Here is a 21,437-nt window from a genome sequence, read left to right as displayed (position 1 = left end):
TTTAAGTCAGGCAGCGCGAGGACAAACCAATTCATATCTTAGTTTCAGCTTCTTTGTGTGCTTTACTGTTAAAAAGAACAAATCCAGATTTCCAGTGGTATATGTCAGCACAGCTCCCAGTAGCTAATGGTGGCATACAGCAGGTAATCAAGAGGAGAGGTGGGAGAAAAGCTTGCCTACGGTTTTAAAGTTTAAGCGAGGAGTGAAGTTCTGTACTATGGATGTCTTCATGTTTGTTTGTGTGTTTGTTTGTTTTTTTTTTCCCTCCCCTCCGTTTCTTACTGCTCTTTCAGAGTAGGGCGGTAACTTCAACTGAAGAATAACAAACCAGTGGGGATTACTTCACCATTTGAAACCAGGCCTGCCTGTCTTTGTGTAGTGTGCTGTTGATTGTCTGTTCAGATGCGTCAGTTTGTGGACTGAAGCAAGGAGGCGGCTGGAATCCAGAAGAAAGGATTTACTCCTCTGTGATGGGTTGTTTGCAGTTCATACCACAGTGCCAAGTTGCCAGAGAGGCTAATGACAACCATCAATTAGATATGATGTAGTTAAGAGCTTGAGAAGTGAAGGTGTGGGGTCATCAGGAGATAATGAAGCCTTTCAGTTGAGGCTCCTCCTGCTTTATCAGTGTCCACACAAAGGACTACGGTACAACACTGAACAGGAAGGAGTTGGGAAAAGAAGCAGCCTTCCACAATTATTTGCCTCTCTTGGGAAGAGGAGAACTGAAATTCCAAACTAGGGCCAGGGCACAAAGCTAGTCCGTTTTCCCGGCATCCGTTCTATATTCTGCGGCATCCGTTCTATATTCTGCTTACCTGTAGTTAGTTGTCAGATTCCAGTAGCTTGAGTCTGTTCTTTCTAGCAAAACACCACGCTTTTCACAGGAAAGTTCACCACCTTGTGTTTCTGCTGCGTGACTAAACGACAGAAGATTCTTTCAGCAGGGTCTTGTAGTCCGTTTCACCTTCTCTCCCTCAGCAAATGAACTTCGGCCAAGCTAATTGTACAGCTGGATGCCGTGCCCCACGCAGGGGGTGGGGGGAGAGCTGGCACCGAGTGTGTGCAGTGCCTCTCCTTCTGTTGTCTCTCTCAAAAGAGAGCCTCCAGTCAGTAAGATCACAGCGCTTCCAGCCCGTGCTCGGCACAAACTCAAGCATTTTGCTGCCTGCTCAGAATGCCAGTTTTCCATCTTCTTTCTCCACGTCCTGCAGTCCTGAAGTGAAGCACCTTCCCTCCAGCCAAGGTGTAACGCACCTTTAGCTCAGCTCATCTTTCTCACATTGAACTGGGATGTGATCGCCGCGTTTCTGTGATGCAGTCTCACGGCCCTGGAAGGCCTTCATCCTCCTCCCTCACTTAAAAGGATGGAAAAGCAAAAATCCCGTATTTTGATGATGATTAAATACAACTTCCTCATGTTGTCTAAATAATTTTGATACTTGGTGTATGAGTTACAGGCATTTGTACAGACTTCAGCCTCTCCTTGACGCAATCCTGTCCGTCTTAAAAGCACGTGCATTTAAAAACAGGTCGTCTTTGTGTTAACTACATTAGAAATTAAAACTGTAGTTTGATTTGCCTTATTAGGGGTGATTTTTTTTTTTTTTTTTCTAATTTCTTCACGCTGGGTAACAAAAATGGATTAGTTCTCTTCGGTCACGTTCGGTCCCAGTGGTTCAGATGCTGTTGCAAAGCTTCAGTGTTTCAGTCTGCAAGCTATCAAAACTACCTTGATAAAGACAAGAGCGCTCTTTGGAACTTAAGTCATATGAACGTTCTTCTCAGTCTTAGCTCTTAACAGCGTGTTTTTATGAAATGCAAACTTCTACCGTTGTGGTTCAGCACGCTTAATTTATTGAGCATACAAACATAGGTACCGATTCAGTCAATCAACAGGGCTTCCTCACTGTCATTTTTTTCCACCTCCTTTAATTTTACTGCTTTTTAGTCTTTAATTGCAGCTAATTGCTTTTTAAAAAAAAGCACGTGACAGCAGGCTGCTTTGCTCAGGTGTCCAAAAGTATTTTGTGGTGGTTTTTTTTTTTTTTTCCCCAGTTGTTGCTTTTTATTTTACTTTTTAAAAGCTGTGCATTTCCTTGATAGGGCGTATTTAGAATTTATGCATGTTATGACAGTTGTGGGCATGTGTCAGTTTCAAGAGAGGAAAAAAGATGTAGCTTCTGCCTCGCGATCCTAGGGATTTACTCTAATGTTGCGGAGTAGACTTTCTTTCTGCATCCCTCTAAGCCTTATTTAAAAAAAAACAAAAAACAAAAAACAAAAAAAACGCTGTCACACAAAACTTGTTTACATTAGGCTCGGACACCAAACTGCCACCATTCAATACGATGAAAAAGTCCGGCCTGAGGACCTTTTGCGTACTGCAACAGGTTATCATGCAGTAACTTGTGGAACACCACCCTCGTGTGCCGCTGGAAGAGACTTGGGGTTTTTCTTCTTTGTCCTTCTGACTAACATACTGTGTTGTATCTTCTGTTCTACAGTATCCACCCAGCAGTGGCAGCATCATCTCTCGGGCGTGCTGCCGCAGACGTTCGCTTTGCTTCCCAGCGTTCTGCCTCCTCGTGGGGCCCAACATCGAGTCCCATTGAAACCGCTGGTGTTTTCCATGGGGCTCTAAGGCTGTATCTGTTCGCTGTTAGTTGCAGGGTTCGAACGTAAGGCAAGGAGAGGAGGATGTCAGCTTATGAGTTTCTGTTACGCCCACCGCTGGCTTGCCACAGCTTTACCACCACCGTCGCAATTCGCAAGGTGGCCGTAATGTACAGGAATCGCCTGTGTGTGCGCGTTTCGCAACTGGAACGTGGAGAGGCTTGCTGTTTGTTGCGGACTCTTCGGTTTTTAGAGGATGAGTTTGGGCTCTTTGAGTTTCTGACGCCTCTTTTCTCATTCTGCAGAACTACCTTCGAGTTGCGTTCCAAGAAGTTAACAGTGGATGTACAGGGAAGACCTTACTAGTAAGACCATATATCACTACTGAAGATGTATGTCAGCTTTGTGCTGAGAAGTTTAAAGTGGACAATCCTGAAGAATATAGCCTGTTTCTTTTTGTTGATGACACCTGGCAGCAACTGACAGAGGATACCTACCCTCAGAAAATTAAGGCGGAGTTGCACAGCCGTCCGCAACCCCAGGTCTTCCACTTCGTCTACAAGCGCATTAATAGTGATCCATATGGTGCCGTTTTTCAAAACAACGATGACTCATCATCTTAAAACCAGCAACTCGGCGTTTCTTTTCTGTTCCTTGTTCACTGTTGAAAGCATCTTTGTTGGCTGCCTTCCTTAGGAGCCAAAACAGGTCTTAAATCACAAATGCCTAGTAAAACACGCGCAGGCACTTCTAGCGTCGCTTACAGAATCCCATGTAAACCGTGCAAGTGGCCGTTACGCGGAATATTCCGCCAGCGTGTTTTGAGCAAACAGCCCTCGAGGCTGAATCTCTCCTACCACAGACTCTTCTGAAGCATGTTATACTGCGGCCCTCTGCAGGTCTTTTGCTGTAGTGTGCAAAAATATATTTTCTTACACTCATCCTTTAGCCAAATGTAATTTTGATTTTAAGATATATGTACGCTAGACCAGTATTTCAGTAAACTGGCTGGTTTGAGCTCAGTTTCACCAGCATGAGTTTGACAAGACTGTCCGATGCAGGGCATCAGTTAACTCGTAATTACCTGGATGATTGCATCCTTTCCTAATTTTTTTGATTACAGAAAATTGCCATGTTTTTATATATATATCATAGAAATTTTATAGCAGTTGCAGGTAAACTGTCAGGGTTGGTTTTTGAAATATTTTTTTAACTATAAAGTATTCTATAATTATGCATGTGATTTTAACATTTAATATACAAGAATAAATCTCTTGCTGGTTTTAGAGTATTGCATTAAAAGTCTCTGTGGTTTCTCTTACTGTGACAGGAGAATTCTTAGGAAACTTCTGTTATCTATAAGAAGATTGTAACGTTGGCGCTGGCAATTTCAGTGCCTTTATCTGAACTCGATGTACTGTTATCTGGATTATTGTTTATATGCATTCTTTTAGACAGAACGAGGGGGTCGGAAGAGCAAATTGAAAGAAAAGGATGTAGAGAAGGGGCAGAGAAGGAACGTAGAGAACCTAATTTAGGCTTAAAATGCGTTAGTCTGCTGGTTCAGGCTCCTTGCAGAAAATAAGCGGAGGAGGTTGGTGGGGAACTTTTAGGTAAGCAGTATTGTAGATTTGCAGAGGGATTTGACAGCACCTATCCTGGATACTCTTTGCGTTAGCGGAGGATTAAATATATGGGTCAGGTGAAGGAGGACACTAACTCTTTTGTGTGGTCTGTCACCAATATCAAAGTGTATCTGGGACTGAAGAATGTGCTGCAGCATTTCATGGTTCTGAGTTACTCAGTAGGTGAGATGTGAAAGTCAGTCCTACGTATGCAAAGATAAAATGGTATTAAACGTGCCTGTTCTATAGATTTGCCCAAGGCAGCTGATGCTGCGGGTGACGCTCTGGACCCTACTTAAGGCAATTAGGGCTGCGCTCTTCAGAGGGACGTGGGGTTCTCCCCAAGTCCAGTGTGAGCAGTGTAACATAAGGCAGAGGGTTGCAGAAATGTCGTGAGCAGCGCGTGTATTGTACATGCAGAGATCTGTAGCATTTTCGTCAGTTTGCCATGTATCTGAAACCCCTGGCACATGTTTGTATTTCATTTTGTAAATGGTGAGTTTTGCACATAATAATACATTGTAATACTGAACTATAATTTGGGATTTTGTGTGCTGTGGTTTTTGGGGTGGGTGTTGGGTTTTTTTTTGTGTGTTTTTTTTTGTTGTTGTTGTGGTCTTGGTTTTGGGGTTGGCTTGTTGTTTGGTTGGTTGTTTTTTTTTTTTGTTTTTTTTTTTTTTTAAGAAATGGTTCCCACTTGAATGTTTTGTGTATCAGTAGACTCTGCTGCTGCTGCTTTTCATAGTGCTCAGCCCGCTTTAAACTCTTGGCAAAGGAAGGATGCAGTAACAGCACTATTATCTAGTTAGTGTGCTTGACCTGAACAGTCAGCAGAAGCAGCAGGCGAGTATCCTGACTGCTGAACCACTTCTTGCCAAGTTAAGACTGACATTCGGTGCTAAAGAAAATTCCACTGTTTTCGTATGATGGCGGCCGTGCTAGGGGAGGGAAGGACTGGGGCAAAAAGGCACAGTATTAAGAAAGACAGAGCACAAAAAGGGAAATGCGTGCCCAAACCACCTCAAGATGATTCCGCTGTCTATTCTTGTGCAATTGTTTCTTTTGGAAACTAGAACGTTTTACTCGCCGCTGCTGCGCAAAACACTTCTCACTTCTCATAATGCCAGGAAACAGATGATACAAAAGCTTTGGAAGGAATTTGGACTTGTAAAAATAAGCTATTCTGTCTTTTCCAACGCGAGGTGTTTGAGGTGATGAAATACTGAAAAGCGAGAAAAAGCTTACAGTTGAGGTGGTCTCTTTTTATTTATTACTCCTTCTTTTTGAAATAGAGAAGTAGCTGCAAAAGGCTAAAAGCAATAAAGCCTGGGGGTGATAAATCCCTAAATCTTACTAATTAGCTTAACAGAGACGTTGACGCTACCTTAGGGGGATTATTTGCAAATTCACAAAAAGTAAGTACTGCAACACCCTAAAACGCCACCTGCAGCAGCTGAAGACAAATCTAACTTCGTGTTACCCTTTCCCCGTGTTGTGTGTGTTTGTTTTTTTTTTTATTTTATTTTTATTTTTCATCGTAAAGGCTGCCCTCCTTCCTCCCAGTCTCAGCCTTCCAGGCCCCGCTCCCGCAGCGGGCGGATGGGTCTGTCTGTGCCGGAGCTGCGGCGCTGCGCACCCCGGGGGGCGGATCCCTTACCGGGGCGGCGGGGGGCCCTTTCTGCCATTACAGAACATTTAAGGGTGCGCAGAGCCTGTGGGTGTAAATTGGCACATAGATTAGCCTCACTTAAAAAAAAAAAAAATAATAAATTAATTAAAAAAATTAAAATACAGGCCGGGGGGGGGGGGGGGGTAAGGGAAAGAGACAGAGCAGAGACAAGGCTGTATGTTTTTTCGTGAAATGCTGATTGTTAGAGAGTTCCCGGGAGCTGTGCGGGGCGGCGCCTCCCGGTGGTTGCCGCGGGGCTGTCCCGGGCCGCTGCACAACCTCCTCCCGGCCGCCGGAGGGCGCTGCGGCCCCGCCAGCCCGCTGCGCCTGCTCCGCCGCGGGAAGGGAGGTGATGACCTCTCTGCTTCCGCTTCCGTCTCGCCGTGCCGGAAGTGACCCTGGGCGACGGGAGTACTTCCGGGGCGGCGTGGCCGGCGCCAGGGCCAGCGGTGGCGGCATCATGACGACGCTCCGCGCCTTCACCTGCGACGACCTTTTCCGCTTCAACAACATGTGAGTGCCGGCCGCCTTCCCCTCTCCCCCTTCCCCCCCGCCTCCCCCGGCCCGGGGGCGCAGGCAACGCGGCTCCCCCTTCCCTAAGCCGCCGCCTCCGCCGCCGGTCGGTGGGGCCCGGGCCCGTGGTGAGCCTTCCTCTCCCCCTCCCACAGCAACCTGGACCCGCTGACGGAGACCGTATCCTTCCCGCCGCCGGGGAGGGAGGAGGCGCGGGGCGTAGGGGCGGGCGGCGGTGGCGGCCCTGAGGCGGCAGTTTGTTCCTTAACCCAGCGCCCCCCCCCAGTACGGGATCCCCTTCTACCTGCAGTACCTGGCACACTGGCCCGAGTACTTCATCGTCGCCGAGGCGCCCGGCGGGGAGCTGATGGGTTACAGTGAGTGCGGAGGGGCGCCGTGCTTCCCCAGCCTTGCCGGCTCGCTGCGGGGCACCTCTTGGGGAGGGGGAAATATAAAGCAGAAGCTTTCTGTGTTCTTCACGTTTGCCAAACATGCAACAGGTCCAGAGGAGGGCCACAGAGGTGGTCAGAGGGCTGGGGCGCCTCTGCTGTGAGGAGAGGCTGGGAGAGTTGGGGCTGTTCAGCCTGGAGAAGAGAAGGCTCCGGGGAGACCGTATAGCAGCCTTCCAGTCCCTGAAGGGGGCCTACAGGAGAGCTGGGGAGGGACTTTTTACTCGGGCATGTAGTGATAGGACGGGGGGGAATGGATTCAAAGGGGAAGAGGGGTGATTTAGATTAGATATTAGGAATAAATTATTTTTTGTGAGGGGGGTGAGCCTCTGGCGCAGGTCGCCCCGAGAAGCTGTGGCTGCCCCATCCCTGGAGGTGTTCAAGGCCGGGTTGGACGGGGCTGGGAGCAACCGGGGCTGGGGGGAGGTGTCTCCGCCCAGGGCAGGGGGGTGGAACGAGATGATCTTTAAGGTCCCTTCTAACCTAAACCATTCTGTGATTCTATCAAGAGGAGCATTACATACCATCTTCCCGTTTCATAAATGTCTAAGGGTATTAGGTAGGACCCATAGCAATAGTTTTCGGTTTGTTGTACCTAGCATGGCAAGGAGTCTTGAGTGTGGTAACATCCACCCAGGTTTTATACAGGCGAAGGCATGCATGCCAGCGTTTCTCTAATCCTGGAATTAAGTCCTTGCACTCAACTGTCAGTCATCAGTAACTAAAATGGCTGGGGTTGGGTTTTGCATTGTCCCATAAGGGACAGCTCTGGGTCTGGATGTCAGTTGCTTATTGGCTGTGGAATATTCATGTTTCTTAGGAATCATTCCAAGTAGAGCTGTTGGTTTGTTATTCTTTCCCTTTTTTTTTTTTTTTTTTTCTTTCTTTTTGGGGGGTGGGGTGGGGGAGCAGAATAAGGGTCTTTGCAGGGATCTGGGCAATAAAGTGTCTCCGTACCCACCACATCAGTAGCTTATTAGCAGTGACTGATGTTTATAAGAGTACAGTGTGGAAGTGTGAATATTCATCAGCGAGCTAACACTGGCTTGGCACTGGTAGAAAGGAAAGGAACTATAAAGAAGCCCCCTCAAAACAACATTCCCCCTCTCTTTTTTTTTTTTTTTTTTTTTATTAAACATACCTTGTTTGCAGGGCCTTAGCTTTCTATTGCCAGATTGGCAAAGCTTCCCAGGCTCTATTCCCCCAGAGTCACCACAAGTGTCCGATAGTTGCCAGGCTGGTGAGTTAGTTTGGGGCTTCTAGCCCTCCATTCCTCCATTATTTTAGTCAGATCCTGAATTCTGCTCAGTGGAAGACTCACAAGAATTGCTTAAAATTGGCATTTCAAAGTCATGCCTCAAACAATGAATTTGCAAAAATATTTTTTTTACACTAGTCAAGAAACTACCGTAATGCTTGAGTGAAATGACGTTTTCAGTGGTTGCTGAATCACAGCGCAATAATGTAGACATCCCCGTTTTAGCCTTTACTGCAGTCATTGCGATGTTTGTTTATACAGTGCTTGATTCTTTTGTAAAGGTGTATAGCTGTGGGTGGTGCATTATTCCAGAGGTGCTACTGTGCTGATGCTCTGTATGTTCACAGTAATGGGCAAAGCGGAAGGCTCTGTGGCTAGGGAAGAATGGCATGGGCATGTTACTGCTCTCTCTGTTGCGCCAGAATTTCGACGGCTGGGTTTGGCTGCTAAGTTGATGGAACTACTGGAAGAAATTTCAGAAAAGTGAGTACTGTGCTTATCTTTAAATTTACCTCTTAAAGTAATCTTTCTACATACACCTGTCTCTGGCTTAGATATTTGACCTGCATGAAACCTGCATGAAACAGACCCAAAATTTTGCTTTAAGTTGTGTTCTGATTCGCTGAAATTCCCTGTAGTCAGAGAACAAGAATTATGAATGTTGCTTCACGGTTTAAAATCTCAGTGTTTCTCTGAAAGGTAACTTGCCAGAATGAGTAGGAAGTAGCCTGAATTCCAACAGAGGTACTGTAAGAAAGGTCCTTTTCTTGAGTGGAAAAGAGCTTCGCAGAAAGTCAACACTATTTCCTGAAGGGTCTCCAACGTACTTGTTCAGTTATCGTGGGCTTTGTGCGATTACCTCAGGCACAATCTTGAACAAAGTTTGTACAGCAGATGGTATCTTAGCTTACTTTCCATCTCGTGCTTTGTTACTTGTACCTGCAGAAAATGTAATTTGGCATCAAATGGACCTACAGGGAAATGTCCCCAACTCATGCTGGTAGGGTAACCCCATTGTAGCTGGTAAATCGGAAAATAGTACGATGCGTTAAAAAATGTGCCTTGTGAGAAGGACTGTCTTCTGTTAGGCAACTGAATTTTGTGACTGATTTCTTCCCCCTCCTCCCTCCTGCCATGCACTTTGAAGGAGGCGGTCCCTAAGGCAATGCAATCTAAAATGTGGATTATTTTTTAAAAAAAAATAATTTCTTATGGATATGAGGCTTGTGTGGGTGTTTAGCTTGTCCTGTTCTTTCTGTTCATAATTCTGAACCCACTGGCTGGTGTAGAAGAATGGTCGTGTGACAAACATAAAATGAAATTTGTGCCTATACTGGATTTGTCCCTTAGTAAAGGAGCGCATCTGTTATTAGTGTGAAAGATATTTGCTTAGTGTACCACAAGATCAGGTCTGCGCTTGGTCCAATTGCAAGTTATCGGCTATTATTTAGAAATATATTCACCTACTATTCCTTACTGTGGTGGTTTTTTTGTTTGTTTTTGTTTGTTATTTCTTCAAAGAAAGGGTGGATTTTTCGTTGATCTCTTTGTGAGAGTATCAAATCAGGTTGCGGTAAATATGTATAAACAACTAGGCTACAGTGTGTACCGGACAGTATTGGAGTACTACTCTGCTAGCAGTGGAGAGCCAGATGAAGATGCTTATGGTAAGTACTTGTTCTGCCTCAAGTTGAATGGAAATACCCTCCTGTTGAGGGTTGCTGGCCTTGTTTGTAGGAAGGTGGGGGGTTTTTATATAAAACAAGTTCAGATAGTCGTTGATGAAAGGGATTTTGTATGCTCCTTTGGATAGCTTATACTACTGAAGATTACATCCGTTACAAAACTTAATCTTGTAGTTTGCATATTTTGTAACATCTGTGGCAAAATAAACTACAAAACAAGAATAAAATAAATACAAAGACATTTATCCTGTAGGCAAGGTGAAAATTAAAATGCGGTTTCTTATCTAATTTTTCTTTCGGAGGAATGCTCACGCCTAGTGGCTGGGTTTTTTGCTGATGTTATTGGGGGGAAGAATGGCCGTGCTTTCCTCATTTCTTCCCATAACTGGGACTTGAAACTTTGTTTTTCCTACATGTCTGACTACGAATTTACAAGTGTCAGTGGTCAATAGTGGCATAGAATTGGGTGGAATTTTCAATTTAAAAGGGAAGGACATGGAAATTCAAGTATGTTAATGTTAATTCTCTGAACGAAACTGAAGTACCAGCTGCTTCCTCTTTCTAGATCTTCTTTCTTTTAAGTATCTTCCCCAAAGGGTTACGTGGCCAAGCCGTGTATCTTTTCTGTTCTTGCACTGTTCCTTTGATGTGCCGGAGTACTATGAAATACAGGGGCTACAGATAACCATCTACCATTGATGCAGATGCCTTAAATCACGTATTTGTCCCTTTAGCCTGCCAGTTCCTCTCCATTCAGTTGAATTTCATGCGGTGTTATATTCCACTTGATAATGTTGCTGCTGAACAACATTAAGGACATCAAATTATTAAGAGTGTGTCCAGAGGAGGGCGACCAAGATGGTGATGGGGCTCAAGGGCAAGACTTATGAGGAGTGGCTGAGGTCACTTGGTTTGTTCATCTGGGAGAAGAAAAGGCTGAGGGGTGACCTCATCATGGTCTAGAAATTCCTCAGGGTTGGCAGCGGAGGTGGAGGTGCTGATCTCCTCTCTCTGGTGACCAGCAATAGGACCCCAGGAAATGGAATGAAGCTGCATCAGGGGACATTCAGATTGGACATTAGGAAAAGGTTCTTCACTGGGAGGGTGCTCGGTCACTGCAACGGGCTGCCCAGGGAAGCAGTCATGGCACCAAACCCTTCAGAGTTCAAGGAGCATCTGAACGATGCTCTTAAGTCATATGGTTCTGTTTTAGTTAGTCTTGTGAGGAGCAGGAAGTTGGACTTCATGATCCTGATGGGTCCCTTCCAACTTGAGATACTCAATGATTCTATAAAATCTTGTTTAAAAATTATCATATTGTAATAGAGAATTCACTTAATATGGTTTTGTGCAATGACTGTCTTTATTATAATAAACTTTTTTTTTCTTTTGCCACAGATATGAGAAAAGCTCTTTCCAGAGATACGGAGAAGAAATCAATTATACCACTGCCTCACCCTGTGAGACCAGAAGACATAGAGTAACTGTAAGCTGTGATTCTCAGGCAACTTACTAGGAGTGTCAGGTTCCTTCTCCCCCCGGCCACCAAGAATTTACGGACGAGAAGTCCTAGGCTCAATGTTTTTCCCCATGAAATACCAAAAAAGCAATATTGAGAAGTTTACGAACGCTGCTTCTGTTGGTAATGGCTGCATACTTCTGCGCTTACCCTATTATTTTTCCCTTCAAATATTGGAAATTCAGAGACTATTAAAATTAATTACCTCCTGTATCGTATTTTCCTGGTTTTCTTTCAAACCCAAAATACCTGAAATCAGTAATAGTAAAAAATCTTCAAAAGCATTTACTCATGACCAGTGAAAATACTGTACAATGCCCAAGAAACACAGCAGGGGAAGGCAATGTATTAATACTTGCATAGAAGATAAAGCTGTTATACCTAATGTAGGAATGTCTTTACCCTCTGTGGCACAGGCACAGGACTGAACTTAGGTTCACTGTTGATTTGAAAAAGCCAGAAAACCAAAGCAGTCAAGGCTTTTTCTCTACCGTGGACCAGATTCAAGCCCAGTTCTGTGTTCTGAGTCTGGACACGCACCTTAACGTGTTGCGTCTGCTGAAGTAGTCTGCGGTAAACATTTCTTGTTTTCTTACAGTCCTCTTGCTCAATTTTAAGGTCGATGTAGGATTTCAAAAGAACCTGCAAAAGAGAAGTCTCTCACTATGTTCGCATCAGTTACAAACAACTCTATATCTGACACTGAGATAATGCAATTTTTTTTTTTTTTTTGGAGGAGCATGGAATTTGTGGAAATGAAATTCAGAGATCAGAGTATTAACTGACCGTACGAGCTAGGATTAAGACTAAGTAATACTGAATCTTGTGCACAGAATCCATTTGGCTTATGTCTGTAAGCACTTTTCTCCTTCCGTGTTTTATCATGAGTTTTATAGTCCTGCATACCCTGCCAAGAAACAGGTGCTAACTTAGACGAGATACAGCATAAGCTGCCACCGTAAGCAGTTCTGTTCAAGCTGGTAGATTGTTCACAGTTTAATTAGCCACACTGTGTAATAAATACTGGTTTATGTTCCCGTTTTTCTTCCATCCTTATATCCAGCTTTCCGTCCCTTTTTTCCTCTCACTTTCTGTCCGGTGTCCTGTCTCATGTTGCTCTCGTGTTCTGTCTGCTGCCCATCCCTATCCCCTTCCCCATCAGCTGATGGCGATGGCCTCTCCCTGTCCAGGGCTGGCTGCCGGTGGAGGGGCTGGCGCTGCCCTGCCCAGGGTGGCCATGGAGGGGCCAGTATGAGCCAAGGGCAGGGTGGAGCGGTCACTGAACAAGGCAGGCAACACCGTATTGGTTTGGGGCACGTAGGTTTTTGCGGACCCAGAGCAGCATGGGGGTGTGCTGGATGGGGTGGCTGGTGCAGGGGCGTGAGGGCCAGGACCACCGGTGAGGTGGGCGAGCCCTTTCGTTGGCTATGTGTGTGGGCTGCCATAAATCGAGGAGGCCTTGTGGATGAGGAGCATCAAGTGCTACTGAGCGGGTGAGGGTCAGGCAGGCGGCACTGCGGAGGAGGAAGGGGCAGAGGCGAAGAGAGAAGAGTTGGGGTGGTGAAGGTCTCCTGCCCGCACCAGGAGCTGCGGTCAGTCACTCATCCCCTCCTCTGCATCATGGCCTACCTCTGCCACCCTTCTCCAGATGTCTGCCTGTCCCCTTCCTCGTCTCCTTCCCTGCCCGCCCACCAACCTGTATGGCTCACCAAACCTTGTTCTTCTGCCAACTCTGCCCAGTCCCCTGTTGCCTTTTAAAATTGTACTGTGTCTCTCTAACTGTCCCCCTCTCCCTGTTTTTTAGTTTTTCCACTGCCTTGTACCCCAGTACTTTTTAAAATTCATTTCTGTGTATCCCCCTATCAGGATCCCTGACCCTATTTTATAATACCTCCCTCTGTTATGTACCCCATTGCTTTTCAAACGTTCTTTCTATGCCTCCCTCTGCCTGGCTCCCTTTTCCTATGTTGTTATTTCTTCTTGCTCTTTACTTTACCCTGTCGATTTTAAAATTTTCTGTCTTTATACATATATGTCTCTCTCATCAGATCCCTGACCTTATTTTTTAATTCTCACCTGTGTGAATTGCTTTTGTTAAATTTCTTTCTGCCTATGTCTTTCTCCCTGTCCCTATTTTTAAATTCTTTCCTGTGTTTCCTGTATCCTGCTGCTTTCTAGTGTCTCTTTCTGTGTATCCCTCTATCTGTCCCCCTGTCTTTATTTCTTAATGCTTTCCTATCTGTTCTGTACCCAATGTTGGAAAAGAGTCTTAAGATCATTGAGTCCAACCATAAACCTAACGTTGCCAAGTCCACCACTAAACCGCGTCCCCAGGAGCCACATCTACACATCTTCTAAATACCTTCAGCAATGGTGATGAATTTTTTTGTTCCTGTGTTTACTTTTATGTATTTTTCTGTCCCTGTTCTTTACTTTTTTTCCCATGTTCCTTGTAGACTGTAACGTCAGGGCTTCACTTATGTTGTGGGACTGTAGCAGAGCCCGGAGTCCACACCATGCTCCCATCCTGCGGTCAGTCATAACCTTACTCGTGCAGTGAAGATGGGAAGAAGCACTCTTCTGTTCCTGGGAGTAGTCAGGGAGTTAAATAGGTTGCTGTTGTCACATGTGTAAGAATACTGAAATTAGTTTAAATAACTGTTTGTAGAACAAAAAAAATGTTCTGCGGATGGACCGAGTGAAGTAATCGATAACAAATGTTGGAGCATCTTGCCTATGACCATAAGTTGTCCGTATCATTGTTTCTTTTGTGCTTCCGTAAAGGGTTTGATTTCATAATGAGCAATCTCCTGATGTGTCCGTGTTTATTGATAAGTGTGAATCGGGAATTGCCTCAGGGTTCCAGAGCAGCTTGCAAGTGAAAAGAGGAAGAGCAAAAGCCCGGCTTCCCTGAGGAAGCACTTGAGCGTATCTCATCTTTCCCCGATGTAAGCACACGGGGTGAATGCTTTGTGACTGTCCCACATCTGATAGCAGGCAACGTAACCGTCCTGACATTCAGTTCCAATGGTAGCAACTTTTATTTTATTTTATTTATTTCATCTCGCTTACCTCCGTTTCTTCTATGTGGACTTCATCATTCTATTTGGAATGATGTTTCTGAGATCTTCTCTAACACAGAGTCTAACAGATAGAGTTGTGGCGGGTTTTGACCCTATTGCTTGGTCTCATCTGCTTTTGCTTTTCGTCTTTCTCTCTACCTTTCATCTTGGGCCTATGCAAAATAGCTACTGCTGATTTTTTTTTAAATGAGAATGTTTCCGTACAATAATTCTGTATGCGCTGAGCCCTGCTGCGTATTTCACAGATGGGATCTGCTGGTCAAGGCTCGATCTCTGTGGGTATGGCAGGATGGGGGTGTGCATCGCAGGGAGACAAACATGCCCATCCCAGCCTCCAGGAGCGAGGAACCTCCAGGAACCGTGTCCGGGTTCAGGCCCGTGCCATCCTCAAAGCTTGCGTCCTAGAGTTGAGCACGGAGGGGCGTCACCCTGCGAAGGGTTGGTGTGTTGTAACGGTGGGTGCTGTGAGGTAGTGGGGTGGGGGTGGCTGTTGGGGGGTCCATCACTTGCATAGCCCCGCCCTGCCCCACCCGCCTCGGAATGTTTGGGTCTCCTTGGCAGTTCTGGAACAGTCCCTCCCAGTTGGGTCAACAGACCTGGCCGAGCCAGTCGCTCCCCTGGGAGCTCCTCTGCCCCTGGGTAGTTGTGGTTCAGAAGAGGTGAGATTTGAGTCTATGGGTCTCCTCGGAGGACCTCCAGGAGCTGTGGGCTGTGGCTGGGCACTGGCTCTCGTTCTCTGCTCCGGTGACCGGTCCCATAGGAAGTAGAAGACCTCTAACAGGTGAATCTGCCACTTCTCCTCTTCTGGGGGTTATGGGAGCTGTTTTGGAGGCAAGGGAGAGGTAAATTCATGGTCTTGAGCCAAATGGGAGAGAGCAGAGGTGGACTGTAATTCATCTCACCTCAGTTGTGTATCTGTACTGTAGCTGTAATTGTCTCCGACTGCACAAGTGGACTAGGGTCCACTTTTGTTTGAAAGGAGATGTCATGATTAAAATTGGTGAATCCGGTGCGCAGTCTTTCTGACGAAATAAGTATTTACCATAGCAAACAGTGTCTTGAAGTCACGGGTTATACTGACTAACTCTGCATTGCCCAGAAACGGGGCCAGTGTTGACACCTTAGAGCCATCCACGCTTAGTCAGATGAATCCCATCCAGCCTTCTGTGTTCCTCAACGGGTCTCGGACAACTCTCCGTCCTGCTGGCCCATATTGGAGCCAAGCACAGTCTCTGTCCCTTTTCTCTTTGTTTGTTTGGGTTTTCTTTTTTCTTTTTGTTTAACGGAAAGTCAGTCTTAGCCGTTCAGTTGGGGAAGGAAGTTTGTGTGTGAAGATCACGCTTGGATCTTCACGTAGGTCTAGTTAGATGCCTTTCACTCTTCTCTTCCTCCCCGATGAGCTTAGGCATTCTTTGTGCTGTTTCTGAGGACCGCTGCCCTGGGCGCCCAGCATTGTACAGGGAGATTCTCTGTCTCGTTTAGCACCGTGAGTTTCATTAGTCAGCGGGAACGAAGTACTTTTAGGACGTAAGCTGGCTAAATGGCACTGTGGTGAAAAAGTTGCTCTATAACTTCTGAGAGGCAATATTGGAATATTATCAGGATATAAATAAGCAAAAGGTGCTTAAAGTTAGATAAAAACTACTAGCACAACGCTACTTTTTTAGTTTGGTTTTACAGAGAGTTTAGATTTAAAGTTTGAACGTAAAAAAATTCAGTTGACTTGATGCAGAAAACATGTTAAAATAACCAAGTATTTCTTTTGAACGAGAATAAGCAAAGTAGCAGCTACGAAGAGGGTTTCAGCTTTCAAGCGTTTGGTATTTTTGAACCCAAATCTGCAAGTTCCCGTTAAATCTAAGTGGCCGAGAAAAATAATCTTTCCATTCTGTGTCACAAACTTAATGATCCGCCCCCTTCTAAGAAATGATTGTTGATGTTGCTTAGTGGAGGCGTAGGCAATTAGCAGTTGGGCTGTGGCCTCTCAAGACGTGTCTCCGTTTGTTCAGAAGACTCTCGGGCTGCAGGAAGCACCCAGACGTCACGGAGGAAGCGGAGGATCCGAAAAAGAAGTCGTCAAGTTACAAAGGAGGAATGGGCAAGTAAAAGGCGAAAGCCTGAATTCCGTCTGTCCTAAATGATGAACTGCTCGGCTCTGGGCCAGCGGCACAGGCCACCTGCGCTTCGGGGTCTTGACTGAAGTATTTGATTGAAAATAGGTGTGAGGTCAAGTAGTCTGCACCTACTCCAGCTACATTTTACTATGCACGACTCCCAGCAAGCACCAGTTCTTATTTCAAGTCATTTGTCCTGAAATAACACACATCACAGCTGGAATCCTGCCTTGCCGTTACATGGTCACGTGCCAAAGACGAGGTTTTCCAGCTCCTGAAAGTACTTCTGAGCAGCCTATCCGTTCCCCTTCAAGCAGACCAAATAGCACTGCCAGGTACATGAAGAAGCTCCTGAGGGGACACTGCAGGCTTCCTCATTATCAGAGAGACTTGTCCGTCGGTGGATTTGCACATACATTTTATAGAACTGTCACGTGCAGGTCGAGTATCATTTATCCAACTGTCTGTATCTCTTGAGCCTCCGGTCTCAATGTTTCTCACGAGGTGGGCATAGCAAAGTAGCATCCTTCCGTCTCTGCTCGAAAGAGCCTTTTTGTTTGAATAGGACGGTAAGTTGCCCAGCCTGTTCCCTTCTGCTGCGGGAACAGATGTATTTCCACCACGTTTTCACTCTTCCCTTTTCCTTTCCAGGGAACAAAGCCGAGTTTAGGTCTCCAAGCCACTCGGGCAGTATTTCAGTGCCTGAAGTCCACGTGTCTGCTGCTGGAAGCCAAAAATCTTCTTTTTCCCACAAGTAAGCTAAGCAATTTTTCCTGAACAGTGCAACTGATGGATTTCTATGTAACGTCTTGCAGCTAATACAGACAGTATCGGTATTGTGAGTTGTAAAACAATTTGGCTAACGCTGTGCTCTTGGGCAGCACTTCCGCTGATGACAACCGTGACATAAGAAAGTAAAAAACCACGCTGTATTTAGAGAACAAAAATTGTCAATATGCCTGGTCAGCCGACTGGTATATTTTGTTGTTTCTTCATAACAAGTATGGGAGATACAGTCAGGAAGGACAGCAAAAGGCACAGACTGGAGTGGAGGAGATGACGACTGGGTGTATGTTAGCGAACAGCGGTACTTCTAACCGGTTAACCTTCACCTTCTGGTCTTACTGCTGCTTTCTCTTCGGAACAAACTGTCAGCTTGGCATGTACCGTTCCAGATCGTCACCCTAATTTTTGTAGGAAGATGTAGACTATGCTGCCTTGGACGCTTTTTTCTTAAGCACCCTTGCCCAACCTTTATCTAACTAAAACTAGATGCGAAGAAAAGAAATTGTCGTAGTCATCTCTCTAAACGAACCTTCCATGAAGGGTTTCTGTAAGATTTCTCTCTATCACCTGTGAAGTGGAAGCGCAGACAGCTTGGATGGAGCAGCGCGTGTTACGCCCTGCCCACGCAATCCCTGCTGGTTCCAGTTTTTGGAGTAGGTGGGAAGAGTTCAAATTGACGGGACCGGTTTCCCGCCCGTTGTGGAAGAGCTGGCAGGGAAGCTGGGACCGGCAGCGGGACAGCCGTGTGCTTAAGTCCCACAGACCTCTCCGAGGTCACAGTGTGCCCCAGCGTACAGAGATGGGCAGAATGATGCTTAATGAGCAGCTTCCTATGCGTGTCTTGAGCGTACGGAAAAGAAACATTACTTAAGCGCTGAAACCAAGCGCCCCTCTAGTAAACTTTGCACTCTGGCCGCAGATCAGCCGTTTGCTCAAGGCCTTGGATTTGCCAGGGGGAGTCCCTTGCGTGGACGCTGAGGAGCGCCTCCCAAAGGAGTCAAGCTTTGTATGGCACCTTTGTCTTTTTGCCAGGACTGAAGAACTGTGGGAGTGATGATATGTGATGGTTTGGTGTTTTTTTAATTTTCAGGGAATCGGGGAGATACTGTTCTTTTGGTGGCAATTCCAGCGTTAAGCCACAAAATCTGGAGCAGTGTTTGACTCCTCTGCAGCAGAAAGACTTTCTGATAGAGCATTTGAAAAGAAAGCTGAAGGAATCTGAGAGCAAACTTAAAGAAAGGTATATTTCTCTTCAGAAATCCGTTAGAAAGGCTTCTTCAGGGGCATTTAGGAGTGGGAATCTGAATGGTTTTCCTCATTTTTTGACCACTTGAAGTTTTCACTAAGAAATCGGAGATACGATCAGCCCGATTTGGTTGTTTTCAGGTATTTCAGGTTTCATAGTGTGCTCAGGGAATATGTCGTGCAGTTGGGTCAGGAATATGGCGCTCTCTTTTCCCTTTTTTGAACTTTCCTAGTGAAAGTTATTTATTATTTATTTAGTATTTTCAATATTTTTATATTTAACTTCTTACCGGTCCGGTTTAGCATTGAGACCTTTTTTCCATGGGAGAGTTTGTACCTGCAAGCAGAGCCCTCAGTTGTGGTGGACCCTCACGTTGCGGCTTTAACTGAGCAGTCAGCAGAAGTGTGAGAACGCTTTTATTTTGCTACAGGGAAGCACAAACAGAAGGCCTCAAAGCTCAGCTGGGACGGACGAAGGACGAGTGGCTTGAAGAAGAGTGTATTCATATGGAGACGGAGCTGGCCTTCTGGGAAGCAAGAAAGGAAGTTAAACAACTCCAGCGGATGAATGAAAGCCTGGAAAACAGATTGGCTGAGAGAGACAAAAAGATTCAGGAGTACGGCATGGTCATAAGAAGCGTAAACAAGCGACTGAAACGTTTGCTGGCGCAGAACGTTTGCTGGCTCCCCTCTGTGAGAGAGGAGCAGGGCCCGGAGTACGCCTGGGAGTGGGAGGGTGAAGAGAGTTTGACCACCACAACCTCTGAGCTGAGCGATCCAGCTCCCTCCTGCTCTGCTGTGAAGCCAGAGGTGCTTGAAAATGTTCCGGACGGAAAACTAATTCCTTCCCAGGAGAAGGAGAAAATTGGCACCGTGATGCTGAAACAGGCCAGCCAGACTATACAATAAATTAGAAACATTTTTGTAAGTGATAAATTAAATTGGAATTAGGCGTCCAAGGGAGAGTTGTCAATACCTGTAGGTAAATGTGGCTGTTGACAGGTTAAAAGAAAGCATGTGCGTTACTGGTTCCGAAGTAGTTATAAAGTGGTTGTAGTTGTTTTTAAAAGCACTCAGTGTTATTAAAAGAAACACAGACTATTACGTGGGCTTAATTGATGCCCAGACAAAACACTGATTCCACCCACCCGCCCGCCCACCCGCCCAGGAGATCTGGGGAGGCTGGGGCCGGGGGTGGGTGTCTCGCTGCACGTCAGGCACCTGCTGCCCATAGAAGCACACCAACAGGGGAGGTGCGGCTTTTCTCTCTGCGGGGCAACGCCTTGGCGCACACAGGCAGCACGGGGCTCTTCTGCCTGTACGTGGAACCTAGGCTGCCTGTAGACCCGAGAGATGTCTCTGTACTTAGAGCACCCACTGCTCCTCAGTACAACAGACCCAGAGAGGAGGGGGGCGCTCCTGCCTGTACTCGGGCAACGCACTCTCTGTAGAGCACAGGCAGAAGGGTGAGGCGAGGCAAGGCTCTTCTCTTGGTTTGTAGAATGCATCCTGGTGGGCTGGGGGAAGCAGGGAAGGCCTTCTCCATGGCTGGCGTGCACAGAATCACATAGTCACAGAACGGTCGGGGTTGGAAGGGACCTCTGGAGATCATCTAGTCCAGCCCCCCCCCGCCTGAGCAGGGTCGCCTGGGCGGTAGTTCTCTGTCTTAATGGTAAAGGTGGGAATACCACGAAGGCTACATACCATGTGAGAGATTTTTTTGTGTCTAATGGGAACACAGCAAGGACAAATCCAGATAAAATGTTGCTTGTAACTTAAATGTACCAAATGAGTAATAGTGGGGTCTCGTTAAGCGCAGCGTTGAATTGTTGATGTTTTACAGTAGGAGCATTTTAAATGAGGATGCCCTTCTCCTGCCAGAGGGAATCTGTTTGCTCTCAGTTCATGAGCTAGTCTGGGGAGTAGGTAATAATTTTATGATCTTATTCTGGGCCTCAAAGCTTGAATCTAAATTAGTCCTATATGAAATTCATGACAGACAAAAGCCAAGTGCTTTTCCCGTGCGTGGGTGACGAAGTATGCGTATTTTTTTACCTTGCGATATTTATTTCTTACTAGAACGGTAAGAAACATTACTTCTTTTTTATAAGAATATACGTAGCTTTATTTCTTGCTTAAAAGGTGTGATTAGCAATGGCTTCTAGGGTAATGGAGGGTACTTTGATGTCAAGTTTTTCTAATACTGAACAAGTAATAGATTTCTTTGTCTGTGGTCAGAAGCTGTTATTTCTGCGTGTTTTGAGAAGGACTGTAGGTAATGTGTCCTTCCACTTGCGGGTAAAATTGTGCTGCAAGCATTGATCCCAGGATGGCCCAAAAAACATCTCCAGCTAGTTCTGGAAAGGCTGGCATAGAATCACAGTAGGGTTTAGGTGGGAAGGGACCGCTGGAGGTCTTTAGTCTTGTCATCTGCTCAGAGCAGGGCTAACCCCAAAGCTGGGTCGGTGGCCGCTGGCTGAGCCGTGGCACTTGCAAAGGAGGGGGGAGAGGGGCTGGACCTCACACAGGCTTTATTTTTCGTAAGAGGGAAGGGGGGGAACAACAGAAAAAGCCATGCAGGGGTCTGGCTGGAAACCAGTTGCCACACGCTGCACCATGGCTCAGTATCCCCAAAGGGCCACCATCTGGCAAATGCCAGGGAGATGTGCCCTATCTTGCCACTGCGGCCATCGCTGCCCTGGGGCATCGTTTCCCTAAACCAGGCATTTTTGCCTTCTGCATTCTTTGCAGATCAAATGCCAGCGTGAGCTGTCACTGGCTCCGCGGCGTGACGCCACGGAGGTGGCTGCTATAAAAGGCAGTCTCGGGCCGTGCAGCTGCGTACAGATAAACAATGCACGCAGCGCAGAGGGTC

The 21,437-nt window shown here is 46.2% G+C and overlaps 3 protein-coding genes across 6 annotated transcripts in view; all 3 read left to right on the top strand.

The window, feature by feature from the left end:
- The window catches only part of RIN2 (Ras and Rab interactor 2), a 67,564-nt gene extending 63,662 nt beyond the window's left edge, over window positions 1-3,902 (top strand). For both annotated transcript variants that reach the window (XM_082480185.1, XM_082480184.1), the window contains one exon: window positions 2,922-3,902. In XM_082480185.1, coding sequence (XP_082336311.1) covers window positions 2,922-3,239 — 318 coding nt within the window. In that variant the 3' untranslated portion in view covers window positions 3,240-3,902. The remainder of the gene's footprint in view (window positions 1-2,921) is intronic.
- A 2,422-nt stretch (window positions 3,903-6,324) lies between these two features.
- Window positions 6,325-14,795, top strand: NAA20 (N-alpha-acetyltransferase 20, NatB catalytic subunit). 3 transcript variants are annotated; one of them, XR_014268913.1, is made up of 8 exons: window positions 6,325-6,423; window positions 6,579-6,603; window positions 6,710-6,800; window positions 8,478-8,613; window positions 9,652-9,797; window positions 11,214-11,301; window positions 14,193-14,364; window positions 14,663-14,795. XR_014268913.1 is itself a non-coding variant. In XM_082480193.1 (7 exons), the coding sequence occupies exons 1-6, from the start codon at window positions 6,371-6,373 to the stop codon at window positions 11,297-11,299; spliced, it is 537 nt and encodes a 178-aa protein (XP_082336319.1). In that variant the 5' UTR covers window positions 6,325-6,370; the 3' UTR covers window positions 11,300-11,301; window positions 13,791-14,136. The 3 variants fall into 3 exon arrangements, 2 of the variants coding, with proteins under 2 accessions (XP_082336319.1, XP_082336318.1); XM_082480193.1 differs by lacking the exons at window positions 14,193-14,364; window positions 14,663-14,795 and adding an exon at window positions 13,791-14,136; XM_082480192.1 differs by lacking the exons at window positions 14,193-14,364; window positions 14,663-14,795 and having other exon boundaries at window positions 11,214-11,547.
- Window positions 14,699-20,742, top strand: LOC309669509 (syntabulin-like; the record flags this gene model as incomplete). Its single annotated transcript, XM_082480211.1, has 6 exons — window positions 14,699-14,855; window positions 16,427-16,519; window positions 16,888-16,971; window positions 17,183-17,285; window positions 18,408-18,557; window positions 18,994-20,742. The coding sequence occupies 6 exons, from the start codon at window positions 14,699-14,701 to the stop codon at window positions 19,469-19,471; spliced, it is 1,065 nt and encodes a 354-aa protein (XP_082336337.1). The 3' UTR covers window positions 19,472-20,742.
- Window positions 20,743-21,437: the final 695 nt, after the last annotated feature.

This window comes from Vanellus vanellus, assembly GCF_965231255.1.
Source record: "Vanellus vanellus genome assembly, chromosome: 3".
Lineage (NCBI taxonomy): Eukaryota > Metazoa > Chordata > Aves > Charadriiformes > Charadriidae > Vanellus > Vanellus vanellus.
The sequence above is the reverse complement of the archived record's forward strand: the minus strand, read 5'-3'. Positions and strand labels throughout refer to the sequence as shown.

Excerpts from the sequence above, each read along its gene's own strand:
- NAA20 (XM_082480193.1), top strand. The coding sequence starts at position 6,371 with ATGACGACGCTCCGCGCCTTCACCTGCGACGACCTTTTCCGCTTCAAC. Across the intron at positions 6,604-6,709 it reads TGGACCCGCTGACGGAGACC|TACGGGATCCCCTTCTACCT; the intron begins GTATCCTTCCCG and ends GCCCCCCCCCAG. Across the intron at positions 6,801-8,477 it reads CGGGGAGCTGATGGGTTACA|TAATGGGCAAAGCGGAAGGC; the intron begins GTGAGTGCGGAG and ends GTATGTTCACAG.